This window comes from Spea bombifrons, chromosome 4 (genome assembly GCF_027358695.1).
Source record: "Spea bombifrons isolate aSpeBom1 chromosome 4, aSpeBom1.2.pri, whole genome shotgun sequence".
In the NCBI taxonomy this organism is placed as follows: domain Eukaryota; kingdom Metazoa; phylum Chordata; class Amphibia; order Anura; family Pelobatidae; genus Spea; species Spea bombifrons.
In genome coordinates, this window is record NC_071090.1 from 57,178,165 (window position 1) to 57,197,805 (window position 19,641).

The 19,641-nt window shown below is 38.4% G+C and overlaps 1 protein-coding gene across 1 annotated transcript; it reads right to left on the bottom strand.

Moving 5' to 3' along the window:
• Positions 1-6,756: 6,756 nt before the first annotated feature.
• On the bottom strand, positions 6,757-18,298 carry SELENOO (selenoprotein O). The gene is made up of 9 exons (XM_053462430.1): positions 17,752-18,298; positions 14,686-14,889; positions 14,169-14,349; positions 13,580-13,710; positions 12,745-13,025; positions 10,698-10,842; positions 10,376-10,561; positions 8,573-8,729; positions 6,757-7,551 (listed from the first exon to the last, which is right to left on the bottom strand). Exons 1-9 carry the CDS (start codon positions 18,249-18,251, stop codon positions 7,354-7,356), a joined length of 1,983 nt encoding a protein of 660 aa, XP_053318405.1. The 5' UTR covers positions 18,252-18,298; the 3' UTR covers positions 6,757-7,353.
• Between the last annotated feature and the right edge of the window lie 1,343 nt (positions 18,299-19,641).

A 19,641-nucleotide genomic window follows, 5' to 3' on the forward strand; every position in this document is an offset into this window, starting at 1 on the left:
ACCTGGGAACTCTCTGGGTTTCACCTGGAGAACTCTGGGTGAAGTACTGCTTCTCCACTTCTCCGGGTCAACACCGGAATCCTCCGGGTCGGGCGAGCGGGGTCTTGACACGCCTGGCTCCCCGCCAATTTCCCCATTAAATGTTGGCATTCCACGTGATTTCAGCAGGAACGCACCCCCACCCCCCGACGGCAGCTCCTTTCACAAATTCTATGCACTCCATTTTTTGTAAATGTGAGTGAATAGTGCATGTTGAATGAGTTGTCTGTTATTTCTCTTTTGGGCTTCATTATTACTATGCCACTTATCTAAACCTCTGGTGTAATAGAAACCTAAAATTGAACAGCACATAAAACCATTCGGCCCATCTAATTTGCCCATTTTGCCTCCTTTTAAGACTTAGACCTTAATCGGCCCTTGGTCATGTCTTCAAGATAGCTTGTCCCATAGATTGTCCCATAGACTCCCTTAGCAACTACCATTGATGGGAGGCTGTTCCATTTATCTACCGCCCTCTTAGTAAACTCAAACTTCCTTACATCTAAACTGCTGATTCCTCAAACACACATCTTAACAAAAGAGAAGCAATAGCTTAATGTGGAGGAATAATCATGTAGATCCTAAGAACAGGTAGTTTAGTGGGTTGCTCCCATCGTATACTTAATAGATGAGTTTCTAATACATTATCTGCGCTAATCTGTAGAATACATGGGTTCAGTGGCAGATCTGATTTAAATTGGTGGCATTAACATACCTTCAAAATAAACAACATGCACAGTGCTGTTTAGAGATTTGGAATGAGATTTGATTACTCAAGATACATTTTATCTCAGGTCTATATCTGTTGTTCTCTTAAAGCAGCTTAGCTAACAATTACCTAAAATAACAAAACCTAGACTCCAAAATGTAATCTAGCAAAGATTTTCATCTTCTTTCTTCTAGCAAAAACACTAATTCACTCAAAATCGTAGATGAACTCTAGATTAAACGAGGTACAAAAGAAGCCAAAAATATATATATTTATCAATAAAAACGACTTCAAAAGTATAATTTAGCCAAATTAACCCAAATTACCAATCACATTTATAAGACTGTATCTAACAGTGTAACACAAAATTGTATGTTAAGGGCTCTTCCCCGTGTATGTAATATACATTGGATTAGTCCTCGCTTGTCCTAAATCCTCATTCATGTGCAAATAAATGCAATTTGGCTCAGAATATGAACCAGTGGAATGTTATAAAATACTGTGTGTATGATCAGAAATAAACTATTGAATAAACTAATAACAGGAGAATGGGGCTAGTATCAAGGGCCCACTTCTGCATCAAGAATGCTTGGGAGGTCTTAGGAATAGTAGCCCCCCCCCTGCACCAGTGGGGCTGCAAAGGCTTGTATCACCTGCAGTGGCTATATCAATTATCTCACAGAATATATTAGCATTTATTGCTGTCTAATGTCTAACAAATTAAAACATTAATCCAATAAAGAAATAGCAGTATTTCAAGTGAAGATGTAGCCGTTAATCGAAGGTGATACCTTTTAGTTGGCCAACGCAAGCTGTACTCACATAAGCTTTTAGGATCTCACCTTTCTTTTAAAGGTATACTTCAGCCATCACATGCACATGCCCCAGAGCACCCTGACTTTGCCAAGTAACATATCCCATAGTGTCATATTTGCCTCTGAATAGGTTATTAGTTCGATCAGGATGTCACTTGCTGTCCACTGGATCAGTCTCACAGTGGTCTCAGGGGTCACAACCCTGATTGTTACCCTCCTAGCTGAAGGTGTGTGCCAGTGTGGTAACCTCCTGATGAGTAGCAACTGTTGCAGAGCCACCCCCCCCGTACACCACTGCCTTATTATTACATAGGCACGGCAAGAAGCACAGTTTATATTTCACTTACACATATCCAAAACATGTTTCCTCAGTTTAACTCTTTGTTGTTTAGTCCTATTCAATATTGAATTTAATTATAGCCCATTACATGATCTATATTTATCTGTATTTCTACAGTGATGTGAAAAAGTGTTTGTCACTGTCCAGATTTCTTCTATTATTGCTTTATTGTCACATTTAAATGGCTCAGTTCATCCAACTAATTTTAATATAAGACAAAGACAACACAAGTAAACACAAAATGCAGCTTTTAAATGATTATTTTATTTATTGAAGGTAAAGAGTTAACTAAAACCTTTATCACCCATGTGGAAAAAAGTTATTACCCCTAAAACTAACAACTGCAATTGAACATTTGCGATAACCGGCAATGAGTCTTTTACATCGCTGTGGAGGAACGTTGGCCCACTCTTCTTTATGAGTCACACTTGTGTGTGAGTGTCAGTATGCCTACACAATTAGGTGTTGATGTTTTGGTGTCTGCTTTGTAGTCTGATCTTGTATTTCTGTGGCAGGCTAGCTTTACAGCATTGTTTTGGTGTCCGATTATGTATGTGTGTGTATATATATACACACACACACACACACACAAACACCAAAAGTATTGGGACACCTGATAGTTGCAAAATGTAACCATATCAAGAACACCATGATGATGAGCATAGAGATTGGAACATGGGTTCCACAAGAGTTGTCCAAAACCAGCATACTTAAATTTCCATTCCATCAAAGAAACTGAGGTTTGAACAGGCACTGCAACTGACCGACAAGGGGTTAAACTCTTCCAGTCCTACAAAAATAGCCCATTCAGCACCACAGTACTCCACAGCACAGGGAAAAGTGATGACATTTCATTTACTCATTCCAAAAAAAAAATGAAATAGAATTTACATAGTGTAGTGAAGGCAAATATATTTCAACATCTACATCATCAGCAATAGCTGTGCACTATTTATGTAACAAAACTCTTACTGGTCAAAAGAAATACAGAGAATGTTCTAAATACACAAACTCATCCTAGAAGATAAACCATATCTAATGCCCTGTAGAGACTACTGTGGCTTTACGAGTAACCATAATTTCCTTCCTTTTGGGTGATAATGTTCTGCCTCCCTTTTACTTGCATCTTTATTGTGAAAATTACTCATAATGGGTTAAAATTACTTAATTAAAAACAGGTAGGTGGACATTAATTAATCAGGCATGGGATATGGGTGAAGATATCATAAACCCAAGAAGCAAGGTATAAGGTTGTTTTTTATTTTTGCAGCACACAAAAATAAGCAGAGCAGGTAAGCTGTATGCATTTACAAAGGAGATTTTAGATTACCATTTTGAAGTGGACAAGGAATGTGTAGTAAAATTCACAACATCAACAAACTGCCTTAACCTTCTGGATGAAAAGCAGCAGACAGAAGGAGTGGACGGCTCAGCTTGATGGACTTGATATTTTAGTCTACTTTGATGTCAATGAATTTCTGTATTATGTAAATAAAGGTTCAATTTTAGAATGCCGTACAGCAGAAATTATGTGCAACTGAAACCTTCCCCCCCTTTTATTTGTAAAGCAGGAAAACAACCTGAAATACAAGACTGTGCCAAGCACATCTCTGTGGGTAGATAACTAAACTCTTATCAAACAATCCATAGCTTTCACTCTTGGCTTAAAATGGTCACGAGAGTATGAGGCAAGGTTTCCATTTGTTTTTTTTTTTGCTAAAAACGCCTATAAAAACGCCAATAGCGCCACCTGGCGTTTTTTTTGTGAAAAACAGCTGCAGCCAGATGTTAGCTGTAATTCAATAGGAAATCGCAAAATGCCATTTCCACTTGGCGTTTTTCTGTTTGGCGTTTTTTCAGTCCTCTTTGGCGTTTTTCTGCTTTTTTGGGCTCTGTGGCAGTTTTTCAAAATCGCAGCATGTTGACACTCTGGCGTTTTTTGCAAGAAATCTTGGCGTTTTTCCTCCAATAGAAGTCTATGGGAGAGAAAAAACGCCATGAAAAAGCCATGTGGGTTTATTGCCTTGGCGTTTTTTATGGCGTTTTTTCCACAGTTACAATGCAGAGGATGGACCCAGTATCTGTGTGTCCTACGAGAAATAGGCTGAAAACAAACAGTTTCACACAAAACAAAGTCCTGGACTGGTTCATGTTGAATTTTACACCATTTGGAACAAACATGCCATTACAAACAAACATACGCGACTGGATCCTGCGTGCCAAAAGCAACAGCAAACAATTTGCACCATCATTTGGGGCCAATCTTCCCAGAGGAGCAGACATTCGGAATAAAGCATGCCTTACAAACCACAGAAGAGACAAAAGGGTCTACCAAGTAAATGACATGAGGAGAGGGCAGATACTTGCCATTTATCCTAATCCCTTTTAGCTGGGTGAAACTTCTAACTTGTAAAGGCTGGAAAAACTGCCTAAGGTCAAAAAAAGCAATTTCCACAGAAAGGCTAAAACGCCAGAAAAAACTGCAGAAAAAACGCCAAAACGCAGGTAAATGCAGCGGCAGTTTTCTTGGCAGTTTTCCTGGCGTTTTTCATCAAGAAAAAAACGCCGGACAAAAACCCAAGTGGAAACCTAGCCTGAGTCAAGTATTTTGTAGATGAGAAAAAATCCTGTATCCACATCCATCACACAGTTAATGCAAATCCGCACAACTAGTTTCATTTCGATGCCAGTAAAAAATCATTACAATTGTTCTATTTGCTCATTTGAAGAAGGAAAAAATATTTGTAACTGAGACCATCTTTTAGAGAGACCAACTTAAAGCCTAAGACCGGCTTCCCGTGTAGATATTGGGAACCCTTTTTTTTCAGGATCATTTTAAGTGAATATCACAAGTCAGCTAATGGCTTCTGAAAATATGCAGTTCATCATATAAATAAAAGATAATAATAATAATAATAATGCAACAAGCTGGTATTCTTTTATTACTTTTAAACTGGCTAAATGTAACTTATTTCAACTTCAGCTATCTCCATTGGATAACAGTTTACGTTTTATACTTACATACAGAGTAGATATTTGCAGATCTACAAAAACTTTTTTTTAGCACATTAAAAATTCTAGCGTTGCTCTTTTAAATGTAAAATTGTATATTTGTAAAATAGGGTTGTGTTTATTTACACTACTTTCCGTTCTGTTCTAATTTTGTTAACTTCCGATGACAAAGTAATATTTTACTCTAGTCCAAGAATTCACACATTATTTTCCTTGGGGATTAGACTGAATTAGTTTTGCTATCCAGAAGGAGTTATTTGGGTGTCCAAAATTAGGCCTTAACAAAGGGGCTTGAAAGAGTGTGCAGTAGTGACACATTACTTCCTGCATAACAAAAGTAATATTATAAACTACTGCACTCTGTATGCAATTTTCTTTAGGTGTTAGACTTTGAGAGAGGCTGGACTACGAGCCGTAGAACTTAACTATAGCAGGTTTTATTCCAGTAATGGCAAACACCTCCAGTATATTTAGATACCTGAAGAATGCTCAATGCCAAAATACACTATATAGACAAAAGTATTGGGACACCTGACCATTACACCAACAGGGACTTTTATGATATTGCATACTAAACACACAGATATTAATATGTAGTTGATGCCCCCCTTTGCAGCTGTAACAGCTTCACCTCTTCTGGGAAGGCTTTCCATGAAATTTTAGAGTGCTTCTGTGGGAATTGTTGCCCATTCATCCAGTAGAGCATTTGTGGGGTCAGACGAGAAGGCCTGGCTTGCAATGTCTGTTCCTGTTCACCCCAAAGCTGTTCAATGGGGTTGAAGTCAGGGGTCTATGTGGGCCAGTCAAGTTCTTCCACATCAAACTCATCCAACCATTTCTTTATGGACCTTGCTTTGTGTACTGGGGCACAGTCACTCTTAAATAGAAAAGGGTCTTCCCCAAACTGTTCCCACACACTTGGAAGCATAGCATTGTCCAAAATGTCATGGTACACTTAAGGAGATAGCGTGCTGAATTTTAAGCAAGTACAGTGTCAAGTAAGTATGCTATGGAGGCTGTGCCAGCCCACATTAAGGACAGAGACTGTAGTGGGGGGTAGTCAACATATATCACAGTATATAGTTTTGAGCCTTCTGCCGTGAATGACATTCATCCAAAATGATCAATGAGAAATATCCTTTATGCTCCGGTGATAACAGTAGTCATGATTACCATTTCTTTGTGTTAGTGGAAGCCTGTCAGTTTGGGTCCCACCAAAAGCACAGAAAGAATATAACATGTTCTATTCCTTTTGTTCTTGAAACAATTCAATTGTGAAGCTTAGGTTGTCTATAACACAATCGCAACACAGGGAATATAAAGTTAAAAAAAAAATCTTTATTCACACATTAGCACAATATGCTTTGTATCGATATTAATTTAAAATTGCCAGATTCTTCAGAACTGTACAATAGGAACATTTACACATTTTAGCAAATCTGTACATATAATGTACAGATTTCTGCAGCTCCAAAGGAAAAAAAAAATCATCCACCATTTGAAATTCTTGTTCTAAGCAGTAAACTTTACTGTCCCTGCCTTGAAGCATGTTCTTGCGTTTACTGTATATCTCAAAGTAAAAAACAATGACTTAGACAGATTTTGCCCCCTAACTGTAGTCATTCAACTACAACATTCATCACAAACTGAGGAAGTTGTTTTGCCACCAGTCAGGTACCACTGTCTTACAGAGTTCACACTTACCCAGAATAGGAGCATAGAGATGTTTCTGTAATAAAGTGCAGCATGATATGTAGAGGTTAATCAATGAAGGGTTATTATAGTAACCTCACAAAACATGGTTTAAATAGACATCAGCCTAAAATGAGATGCAGTAAGACTAGGGCTTTAAAATAAGTTTATTTTATCTATTGCTTCCTGCAAATAAACACAATCCAGTTTCTAATGTGGCAATATTTGACAATACAATTCAAAATGGTTCCCACTGTGATCTGTTGATAGTTTCCACATGGAAATTATAATTAACTATATATTAAACATATATTGAAATGCTAAGTACTTGCATTTACATTCAATATAGCAGTTTTACATTCCTTTCAAAATTGCACTATAAAAATAGAAGGATGTGACATTAAAAGAAAAAAGCCTGCCTTCTGTAACATTGGCAATTCATGCAGAAAGCTCAGTTGTGCGTATTAATACACTTCTGTAAGTACAATAAGGTTGCCATCAGGACAAAATACGTCAGATTTCTGAATTTATATTTCTTCCTTCATGTGCAAACAAGTGGATACTGTAATGCATCTGGATCCAGAAGCCATGTTAACTACTGCCATAGTAGTCTGACACTGTGACCAGATGGATGTATCCAAAAGTATGTTTAGCAACCAACACTGTACTAGTTGGGTGCTTGTTGATCTTCTCACTACCAAAAGAATATTCATGTTCTCTAGCAGTGGAGGAAGAACAACAAGGAATTATGAAGATCATGTAACACAAAGCTCTGTAGCCCAAGGTGGAGGCTTGCTACTATAAGGAAGCCTAGACTTTTTTGTGGAATTGCAGGCAGCAGCAGCACCAACCATGCTCCCTGCTTCTTCTGGTTCATCAGGAATCTCTTGACAAAAGTCCTCTTCTTGATATGGTTTTTCCAACATTTGTAATACCTGTATCACCTAGGAAATATGTTTAGAGAACACATAAGCCATCTACTGTCCAAAGTACAACTTCCTATAACAGGGAATAGCTGTGGTGAACTCTTATCTGAAAGCAATTTTACATTGTTAGCATGTACCAAGGGTGACGGCAGCATTCAATCTGTGCATGGGCAGAATGTTGGGCAAACATGCACTGATGCCCCACCTAATGTATCGGTTTGTCTTAGTCTGTCAATTCTCTTTGTGTCATACCCTTTGAATATATGTATTGTATTAAGCGCTGCGTAAATCGTTGGTGCTATATAAATAAAAGATAATAATAATAGCAATAATAATAATAATAATAATGCTGTCTGCCAGGAGATGGGAAGCAGCTATTGTGAACATAAACAAAGTTTCTAAGTGGAAGGTAAGAGCATCACTAAAGTGGATGACATTTTTATCAATTTACAATGTTTTAGGAAATTATCCATGTTATGCATTTATATTAATTATATAATCTCCAGTGTGGATATTTAGCTTGGATACACAGCCATTGAAATAGTATTTCAACATTAAACAATAACACCTTAATACCTATCAGATTTGTAATTGGCGGTTTCAGCAAAACCAGACTTGATTGTCTAAAGAATTGCATACGAAAGCATGGTTTAAAAAGAAAAAGAAAAAAAAAAAGCTGAGATAAGGATAAAGGTGACGCTGTAGATGTTATGAAAAGGCAATGTTTCTCGTGCCAGCACTAGAACTGTGATTCCTTAAACTGATTAGTGTTCTAGTTATGCTAGTTGTAAAAACTCAGGATACGCCCTACTAGAGCTGGCAAGCTTGTGTGGGCTACAACCCAATGCCAGGCTTATCAGGACAGCAGGAGCTGGAGACAATGACTGAAGCGCTTACATTTGCATGTCTTTGTTATTGCTGGGACATGACTAGGGGATCTGGAGACACTCCAAGCAGATGCACTTAAAAAGACAGTCAGTCTTGTTCAACAGGAATAGGCGTGCATGTTAATCACTATATCGCACTGGAAATACTTTACCTCACTGAAGTCTCCCTTTTCAGCAGCCTCAATGGCATTCTGGGCAATATAATTTCTCAGGATGAATGCAGGATTGTTTGAGTTCATTAATTTCACACGCTCAGCAAGAAAAGCATCACTATCGGCTGCTCTTGCTTGCTCTTTTTCCAACCGAATGCTGAAAACACAGAGAAGTTTTAATTCTCAGACTTAAGTCACATTAACATTAATAAGTACAAGGCTCAAAGAAAAAGCTTCATCAAAGGGATACATTGGAAGATCACATTTGATTGCCAAACTGTTTCTTTTAAGAATGCCCTGAGAGAGTACAGGAGCAGAACAGTGTCGTCTTTGCCTGATCCACCATTACAGATTCATCTGGTCTGCTCAGAATTAATCGTGTTATTGAACATAGGACATCTGTAAGCAAGTGGAAAACCAAAGCCTGCACAAAACAAATGGATCAAAATCATATGACTTAGTACCTTTCATTAAAGAAAATCAGTCAGGTTTTAATATTAAGCAATAAAGCAAGCAAGAAAATACACATTATAGACTACCTTGAAATATTAATTTATCTATTTTAATTTGTGGATGAAACTGGAGTCGTTTTAAACCAGCAAGGCAACAAATGACACCAATATGAGTGAATTTTACACATTCAATTCTTTACCTTTAATCCACCTTAGTATATAATAAGATGTCCTGAGGTTTTTGCATTTGCAGGAAGATCTCCCAGCCCAATAGAGCAGAGATCAGACAATCGAACGTTAACATGCTAGGATTTACTGGTACAGAAAGACAACAGGGATCTGCTTTTATTAGCTTACTATGTATCAGAAAGTGAGGGACAACGACTTGATTCTAGTAAGAATCAGTAGTGTCAATGGTTTCTCTTAAGATTTCAGTTGGTATTGCTACACTGGCAACATTTTATTTATTTATTTTTTTAAAACAGCGGCATCTAAACCGAGGAGAGATCCAGAAATAAATTGGACAAACTATTTGTTCTTAAAAAATGCCAGGAACCTATCTTCATATTTGGTGGGAATTCCCAGAGATTAGTGAGTTATTGACAAAAATGTTTAAAGGATCTTAGCAACTTTGACAGGGCCAAATTGTGATGGCTACATGTCAGAGCATCTACAAGACTGCAGCTCTTGTGGCGTGTTCCAGGTGTGCAGGGTCATTACCTTTCAAAAGCGGTCCATGCATTGCGTGAGGAACATACACTGAATCTCAGTTTCTTGTTTATGTGGCTGCGCAGCCACAGTCCGGTCAGGGTACCCATGCTGTTCACTGGGTACAGGGCTCTGTTGTGATCACTATGACCCCTGTAGTACCGCCACTGGTAAGCATTGTTGCACACCATGTATTCCCTTTTCATGGACAAGGTATTCCCTGATGGCATTGGCCTCTTTCAGCAGGATAATGTGCCATGGTCTACTTCAAATAATACATTTCAGGGGATTCAGGCAGGGGCTTGCCATGAATTGACAGAGGGGTAGTTTACATAGCTTGAAAAGCTTTTGTTACCATTGCAGCCAGAATAGCCAGAAAAAAGGTGTCTGAGTACTCTAAAGCCCAGACCTCTTAAAGGGCTCATTTGTGTCCTGAAGCTTACATGGCTCATTCTCCTGGATTTATCTTTTTGACACTGCCACCAATGGTGAACTGCTAATACAACACCCAGACCCTCCAGTAACCAAGGATTGTGTGAGAAATGCATTCTCATACCAAATATAAGATTATTTCCCAATTAGTATTTGATTTCTTGCAGTTCTGGACCACAGTACTGCAGGAAATGAGTGACAGATTACAAACCTGTACTTCTGAAGCCATTCTTTCCAAATTATCCTATTATTGCTCAGCAGGTGGTCTTCACTGGACTCTTGTAGTTTGTTGTAGCGCTCTATACATTCAAGCTCTTTAGTTATATTGGCTTTTGTCCCAATTAATGCAAATAACTGGGGGTTACTCTGTGCCAACATCAACATCATTGAAAGCTGTCTAGAATAAAAAAGAAAACATAAAACATTCTTCTATGTCGGTCCCCACATGCAAGTGAATGCTGCTTTAGTACACATAATGTATATACTATTAAGCAATTCCTCTAAAAAAAAAAAAAAAAAAAAAAAAAACATACCTAGGATCCATTTTGGGTCTGTAGGTAACCTTCAACTCTTCTATGGAAGCACATTGTGCCGTTATGATCTCCATGAAATCCTCAATGTTAACGTCATTACCAGCAAATTTGCTAAGTACACGGAAAGTATTGGTAAAGTCAGCTCCTAAAAGAATATAAAAACTGTCTTTAATTTACTTGCAGCACAAAAAGATGATAAAGCAATAAATGCACAATCATGCCTGTTATGTAAATGTCTATATTCAGGGTATAGGATGGGTTATCAGGGCACCTTGCTTGTATACCAGAAAATTACTTTTTCTTAACTTCTATGGCAGAATATACCTTATCTAGAAAAAGGGCCAGACCACATAATAAAGCAGGGGTCTTGGATCTAGGAGGCAGCTTTTTTCTTCTTCCCCAATTATGTTTTTATTTTCATATTACCCCCTAGTCTGCAGTTAATGGATGTTTGTTGAGGCAATACAACATGAAACACCTTTCTTCGGTGCTTTACCGCTTTGTATGTACTTCAGTTAACCCCTTCATGACAAGGGGTCATTTACAACATAAAGACTTATATGCTTAACTATTATTCTTACACACACACACACACACCTTATAGTAACAGACACGCTAACATTCTACACTCATGTACGCACATACTAACACCATACACTAATGCACACACTATGCTGACATATAGTATGGCATTACATAAGTATGTAACATACACAACACCATACACGCCAACCCTACACTCTTATACACATGCACATACTATCCAACAACACACACACAGGCTGACACCATACATACATAAACACACTAACACTATGTGCACATACAGACAGAATCAGTCACTACAGTACAATATACATACTGACTCCAGCACTATATATATATATATATATATATATATATATATATATATATATATATATATATATATACACACAGACAGAATCTGGCACTACTACAGTATACACATACATACATACCTACACTTCCACCCCTAACCTAGTAGCGACCTGCCACTTCGTTGCCTATCTTCTGCCATTGTGAATGGAGTGAGGCGCCCAGCAGGGTTACGTGACCCCGCTGGGCGCCTCGCAGGACCCTCTTCACTGCGCCCCAGCAGGAAAGCATAGGGTGACGAATTCACAATGGTAGCCCTGGTCAGTTTTTACCCCCTTGTCCCACAAAACTCTTGGCGCGAGGAAATGGTTTCTTGTTGTAATGGCGACCTAGCGACTGGGTTTGTCGAGCCCTGTAATAAAGTGAAGTATCATGAGCATCCATGCACAGTATCTTCAAAGGCTACCAGTTACCCTTATTAAATAAGAATGGGCTATCTCATAGGTAGATCAACCAACAGTTCTTTAGGTATAAGGTAACCAAATGACATTTTAAAATATCAGGCCACAGTTTGCAGTCAGGCTGTGTTGTTGTGTTTCTCTCAAATGGGTGGCCTCCAAGAGACAAAGAATGGTACCATATTTGGTCAAATATAAGACAAGTTTTTTCAGGGCAAATTATCAGGTTATTTTATAATCCGACCTAAAGTAGAGGTTTGACTAAAAGACTAAGATCCAGATCCTCCGGTTGACAGGGGACTTTAACTTTTGGAGATTCATACAGATAATTTCACTTTAGTACAGTATAGTTTTCTGTGTTTGATCGCTGTTTAATTCCATTTAACCATTATTTTTTGTATTAACATCTGTGACCATTTTCCTGGAATTAAATATAAAATCAGCTGTTTTGTGGACTAATTTCAAATTCAAATTCATAGATTTCAGGGATAGCAGGTTTACCATTTTTCTAAGTTTGACATTATACAATTTGGGCTAATTTTTGAGTAGTCCAGGGGGTTTCCAAAGGCTCGTGGGTATCTCACAGGTGTCAAACTTAGGTCTATGAACCAGAACCAAACCAGTAAGACACCCAAAACTTGATCATACTGAAACAGAGGCACAAATAATGTTTTACATCCAAAGTTGGAGCAGCAAAAACTGTCAGACACATATAGTAAGGTTACAGGTGAAAGAATATTATCAAATCATACCTGTAAGATTCATAGTTTCTAGAAAATCTGAGACTAATCTGCTGTCTTCTTCAAGCTCTAGCTGCATCAGACCAAGCTTTTTTCTCATTTTTTGCATGTACCATCTTTGAAATTCTGCATCATATTCTTCATCCAGGATAATCTGGCTTATGTCTAATGGCAGCTCTGGAACAAGTGCTTCTGCAAGTTTCCCCAAATTCCACTTACAGATTTCTGGTTGCTTGTTGTATGCATACCGTCCCATGTTATCAGACCCATTGCAAATATGCTCTGGGTCATATCTGTAACACAAAGAGAAACTATATATAGAATGAACAGGTTGTGAAGACATTACAAATTTCATTTAGCAGAAAATCCTAACTTCCCATAGAAACACAGAATATTATAACAGGTTATTACTGGATGTCATCCCGTCCATCTTGTCTGCCTGTTCGAATCTTAACCAGTCCTTAATCTTGTTTTTGATTGGAGATCAAGGCCATATCCCTATTACCCCCCTAAACTCTCTACCACTTCTGGGGTGTGTGTGTGCGTGTCACCGTCTCAAATCTGCATCACTTTGCAACAAAACTTGTTTCATTGCATTAACTATAGGGATAGAGAACATTTCATGCTCAACCACTTTAGTTCTTGCACTTTATGAGGAACTGTCACAGAAATTAAAAGGAGGTGCCACCCGTGGTTTACATATAAATAATATATAGGAGTCAGAAACGCATGTTATTTAGCGGGAAATGTCACATTTATTTAAGTTATTTCTCTTACAACAGTAACCAATTTATAGACATTGAAAGACAATAACATGCAGATTTGGGTTAACTAACGCTATACTCACCTGTCCATAAATCCAAAAGGTCCATAATCAATAGTAAGTCCAACAATGCTCATGTTATCTGTATTTAGCACTCCATGGCAAAATCCAACACACTGCCATTCAGCAACAAGCCTTGCAGTTTTTTTTGTTATCTGGATGAGGATTAACATTGAAGCTTCATAAATCATACAATCAAGGTTTAGTGCCTGATACTACCACATGTTGGGCATTTTGTCAAAACCGAACAAAAGCACACATTCTTCTTACGTGACTTACACACACACTAGAAAATACTTTTTGGACTATTGTTTGGTCAATTGTGTGAAAATAAAGTGTGTTTGAAAAAAAAGCAGTCTATAGGTACAGTTTAAAAAACAAAAGGAAAACCCTTGCAGATACTTCTTTCCAAGAAAGTTAATTACCATTTTAAATGGTAATTATTAGACATATGGCAATATACAAACCACATACTCCTTAAGTAATAACAGTTGTAGAATAGAAACAGAACAAAATATTGCAAATGTTTCCCTGTTCTCCAAATATGCTAGTTACTAGAAACAGAATGTCATGTTACATTCATATTTGCTCCATTAAAAGCAAAGGATCTTACCTCTCTGAAGAAAGCTGCATTTCTGTCAACCTTATTACCTTCATATTTAAGCTGAATGTCTGGATAAAAGGTGCCAATCACATAATCAAGCATTTGGACTCGAATGTCATTTCTACCGACACTAGGCCCACTTCGACCCGTGTACTCATCAGTTGTCTTAAAAATTTCAAATGATCCAAACCTATTTAAGAAAAAATGTAATCATTCTTATCAAAACCTGTATGCACTTAAAAAATACAAAATCACAAACTACACATAAAAATATTTAAATGCTTTTCTATCTAAAAAAAAATATTTGCAAGCTAATATTTTGATTAGATGAACTTAAAAAAAGATATCAAATATTTAAAAAAAAATGTAGATGATTTAAGGTGTTTCAATGTCGTTCGATGAAATAGGTCTTCATATAAGATCTATGCAAAATTCCCATGTAAAGTAAGTACATTAGTTTAATTCCACCTTATGAAAAATCCTGAATTACGACCGAAAAAAAACGCAAGTTAAAAATTAGAATGACCTGAGAAACGTTGGAGCGATGCGTAAAACTACAGTGCATTTTTCATTCTTTGGGTTTCCATCATAGTAGATATCTCTGATGACTGAAGAATCCGAGGTCACACAGGATCCTGCTCGTGTGGTCGGAATTCCCAAATGATGCATGGCTTCGCTACAAAGAAATTCCCTTATACTTGATCGCAAAACCTTCCTACCATCTGCTTGCCTGTGAAAGAAGAACATTTATGGAAACGTGAAAAAAAGGTAAACCATTCTTAAAAAAACAAAAGATTGGGTGCACAGCAATTATTGCTATATTGATGTTATCAAAAATGTATCGTTAGAACAATGTAATGGCAGACCATGAGAAAATACCGACAAAAGATGAACAAAGTAAGACATAGGGATCCCACGTTAACCATTTCACCCAGAAGACAAGCAGAAATACAAAGGCTCCAATATAGCTTCTCGTTAAAACTGCTGTTCCACAAAACATTAATGAAATTATCTAGTAAGCAATTAAACCTCAGCAGTTCGGTCATTTTATAATTTTCACTAACGGCTTAATGACATAAAAAAAAACTTTTAAGAATTTTTTTTTCTTCATTTTTTATGATAAACATCCAATCAGTACCTGCTTGTGGATCACAGGATAAGTGCTGAAAATTACGAGGGAAAATGTTACTTGACCGAAGAATTATTTAACATAATGGCCAGCAGAACTACTACGAGTTTTCAAAATTGGTGGAAATTGGTTCTTTAGTTCCAGTTTGTACAGATATAAAAATATATATTAAAAAATATTATGTTATCGAAATCATCACTTTATTTTTTCTCCTTAAGATTTAGTAACATACAAAAGGTACATGAGCTTGTTGGACATCCCAGTCCCAAACCACAGGTATGGCTTGCAATAAGCACTTCAACTCATTGCAAAAGTTGTTCAACATGGTTAAGAGCAGATGTATTCTAGTAGGTATCGCTCTCCTGGCATCTGCCAAACTTGCATTCGTCCATCAGACTTCCAGTGAAACATGATTCATCGCTCCAGGGAACACGTTTCCACTGCTCCATAATACAATGGCTGTGTGCCACACCAGCTGATACTTGGCATTGTGCATATTGCATGAAGGTCCAAAAAGGTACATCGCTTGTGCGGATGTTGCTTCTAAGACGCAGCTTGGAACTGTGTAGCAAGCGATGCTACGGAGGACCGGATATTTTTACATGCCAGACACTTTAACACTTGACAGCCAGCTCTGTAAGTGTGCGTGGTCTCTTCTTGCTTTGTGACTAAGCCGTTACTTCTACATGCTTCCATTTTACAATTATAGCATAGTGGACTGGGGTAGAACTTTCTTGTGGCAAAAGCATCCTATGAGAGTGTCACAATTAAAGTCACTGAGCTCTTTAGCAAAGGGTGTCGCTGACCAAAACTATATACATCCATCCATACACACACACTATGTGGACAGCCAACAGGGACTTTTAAGACAGCACATTCTCAATACAGAGATATTAATATGTAGTAGGTTCACTTTTGCAGCTATAACAGCTTCCACTCTTTTGAGAAGGCCTTCCACAAGATTTTGGAGTGTTTGTTGGAATTTTGGCCATTCATCCAATATAGCATTTGCGAGGTCAGGCAATGATGTTGGACGAGAAGGCCTGGCTCGCAAACCTTAATTCCAGTTCATCCCAAAGGTGTTTGGTGGGGGGCATATAGTGTAATATATACAAGATGAGAAAGTTTAAATCTTGTTACTTTCCGTGTTTCATTGATCTATTTGATACATGCCTTGTTTCACTATAATATATATATTGTGATATTTGTACAGCAGGCTACCGCTTCTGAATTCTAGGTTAATTCATATGCTATTGCATGTGCTAGTTGTTTTTACACTTTCACGCAGTGTTTAATACACCCAACATGCCACATTTTCTCCTTTATTTTTACTTTCAACTGTAAAAGTGTTTTGAATACACAACCAATTTTAAGCAATGTTTTCTGAGTGACCTTGTTCCCAACAGGCGATTATTAGGCTATGCATAAAACAGGCCCTAAGTGACCTCTAGAACATCATTAATCTGACAAATATATTCAGGCTAACGAGGCTGTATACGACTTGCAATTCTTGCCGTAAACGCAAAAAACTTGAAATTATGGCAGCAATTCCACCCACAGACTAAAGGTAAACGTACTACCTTCATACAGACTCTTTCATTATTCCCCCATCATTAAGAAATGACAGATAGACAGTGTCATGTAATGCAATGTCACATGACCCAGGCGATTGACAGAAATAAGCTGATCAAGGGAAGCATATTTGTGTGGCCAAGAGTGACTTATTGGGGTGATGTGCGTGACTGAAAGGGGTATGTGCATTTAAGAGTATGTCAGTGGATGTCACAATGGTTAGTATGAATGTGTCATACTACATAGGACAATGTTATAAAATATTTGGGAGTAGAGACCTCTTTAAATATCCTCTGTAACAGACAGCAAATTTCAGGCCCTAGCTGTAGTGTGTTGAAATGTGAATATAATACACAAAAATGAAGATATAACAAATACAATGTCAAATTGAAAATCGGGATAGTGTCTCCAACATTTATTATATTGAGACACTATAATGGATATACTGATCAATGATATATCAGGCATAAAGTTGCCTGTGCGCTACTAAGTGCATATAGTATAGTCAACTACAGCAAAAAAGCAAAAGGTTTTATTTAATATGTTAGACCCATTTTGGTGCCAAAATAGTTAGCATTTTATCTTTTATTCCTGTGAAACATTTTAACACTTTAACAAAATCGTCAATGAGATGGCAATGATATGTGTTGTAGCACACTGGTCCTACGCTATACAACTCGGGTTGGACTCACAAACCCTAGGAACCAGGTCGCCATGGCGACTAAATGCCTGCTTCACCTTTGTGACTGTGGGGAGAAGGCTGTCTAGTGACATTGTGTCTATACATTTGGGCCTGGAAACAGTTGTTTTGCATAGACCCATCAGATTTGCAGGTTCATGCGCAGTTTCCCGTGTCTCACATTGCAGCGGATACCGACCCCGATGACTTGCCTGGAGTAGGGTGTGAGACCGGCTCCTTTCAGCTGGATCTCCCAGCGCTCCCCGCTAGGAGTCAGGACCTCCCCTAGATACATGGCCGCCCCATCTCCAAGCTGGCCGGCGAAACTGCCGAACTGGTGGCCGCAGTAGCAGTGAGCTGCAGGCTCGGCGCCCGGGAGCAGCCGGTTGCCGCTAAAGTACTCGGCCGCCTCCTTCTCATCCTCTTCTCCGAGGTGCAGGCCAAGCAGAGCAAATGCTGGCCGGGACAGCGCCACCACCTTCGGGTTTACGACTGGGGTGGGTCGGACCCGTGAGAAACAGGCTCCGGAAACCTGTCGCGACCTGGTAGCCTCCTCCTCAGTCCCGTCTCCTGGCTCCACGGGAAGCGAACGCAGAGCTAAGTTATCGAGCGTCAAAGCGTGAAAGCGTGAGCCCGGCCCGCACACCGGAGACGCGACAGAGAGCACCCCGCGCTTCATTATGGCGAAAGCTCCCGCTAGGACAGGATACATCCACGAGCTTCTCCTCTCCGGGGTCCCGCGTGTCGCCCCTCGCGGAGCAGACCCTGCTGCACCTAACAACAAATGACAGGCGCGCCCCAAGCTCAAGGCCATCCGCGTGCCCCGTACACAGTAAACATAAACACCGTTGTCACATGCATGTGCCGAGTCATCGTGACGTACAGAGTTCTAAACACCTACGCAGCTGTTAGTAAATGCTTGTTTCCAGTGTTGTTGCTAGTTCTAAAATAAAGCTGTGTGCGCGCGCGCGACGTTAGTTCATTTTCTCCAAAATAAAAGCAAAAAATAATACGTTCTTTGTTGTTTTAGAACTTTTCTTGTTCGCACCCTTGGTTCTAATTATAGCTTTTGTATAATAATGTCCCGCGAACAACACCGTGACTGATTCCATCTTTCGAGAGCAAAACATAAAGCCCGTACTATTATCATCAAACGTTCACAAAAAGCACCCAGAGCATAAGAAAAGCGAGTAATTGCCTTGATTATGCTTCACTCTCTTGTACCGGAGATGCGAACACGCCATGCTTGGCTCACGTGTATAGTAGGGTGACCACATTTTATTTCTGCCATTCAGGGACACTTTATGAAACCATGAGATCACACACACAGATGTATGTGTGTGTATATATACATATATATGTTAGACATGCATTTTAACTACACAATATGTTCTTATCTCTTTGAAGTAAAGACTATGATGATTGAAATATGAGTTCAAAGTAACAGATGAACTGGCAGTTTCTTTAATATTAGCCCCTGGTGCCAATATATAATACTATTAGCCTCTGCTGCCAATATATATATATATATATATATATATATATATATATATATATATATATATATATATATATATATATATATATATATATATATATATATATATATATATATAAATATTAGCCCCTAGCCCCTGCTACCAATATATATATAAATATTAGGCCTTGCTGCCAATGCATTTTATATTGAAAAAAATTGGACCCTACGCAACCGTTTCCTTTGGGCCCCTCTCCACGCTCCCTAGCATGCAATCGCTCCCTTCGCTCCTGCACCATAAAATAGGTATAGATCAAATAAACAACACATAAAACAGCACTTGCATGTATAGATCAACCGAATAAGACATATAAGCCTACATAACTACATACATAAATAATGTATGGAAACATAGCATAGCAGGGATAGAGCAACACACTAACACACAAACCCAGCTTTGCATGTATAGATCAATTGAAATTCACATGTGAACTCAGCACTGAAGGGATAGAATCAGACAAACAAATCCTGTATTTGCAGGTATACAATAATAATGTATGGAAACAGCATTGCAGATATAGATCAACAGAACACACAAGCCCAACACTGCAGGTATAGATCAACT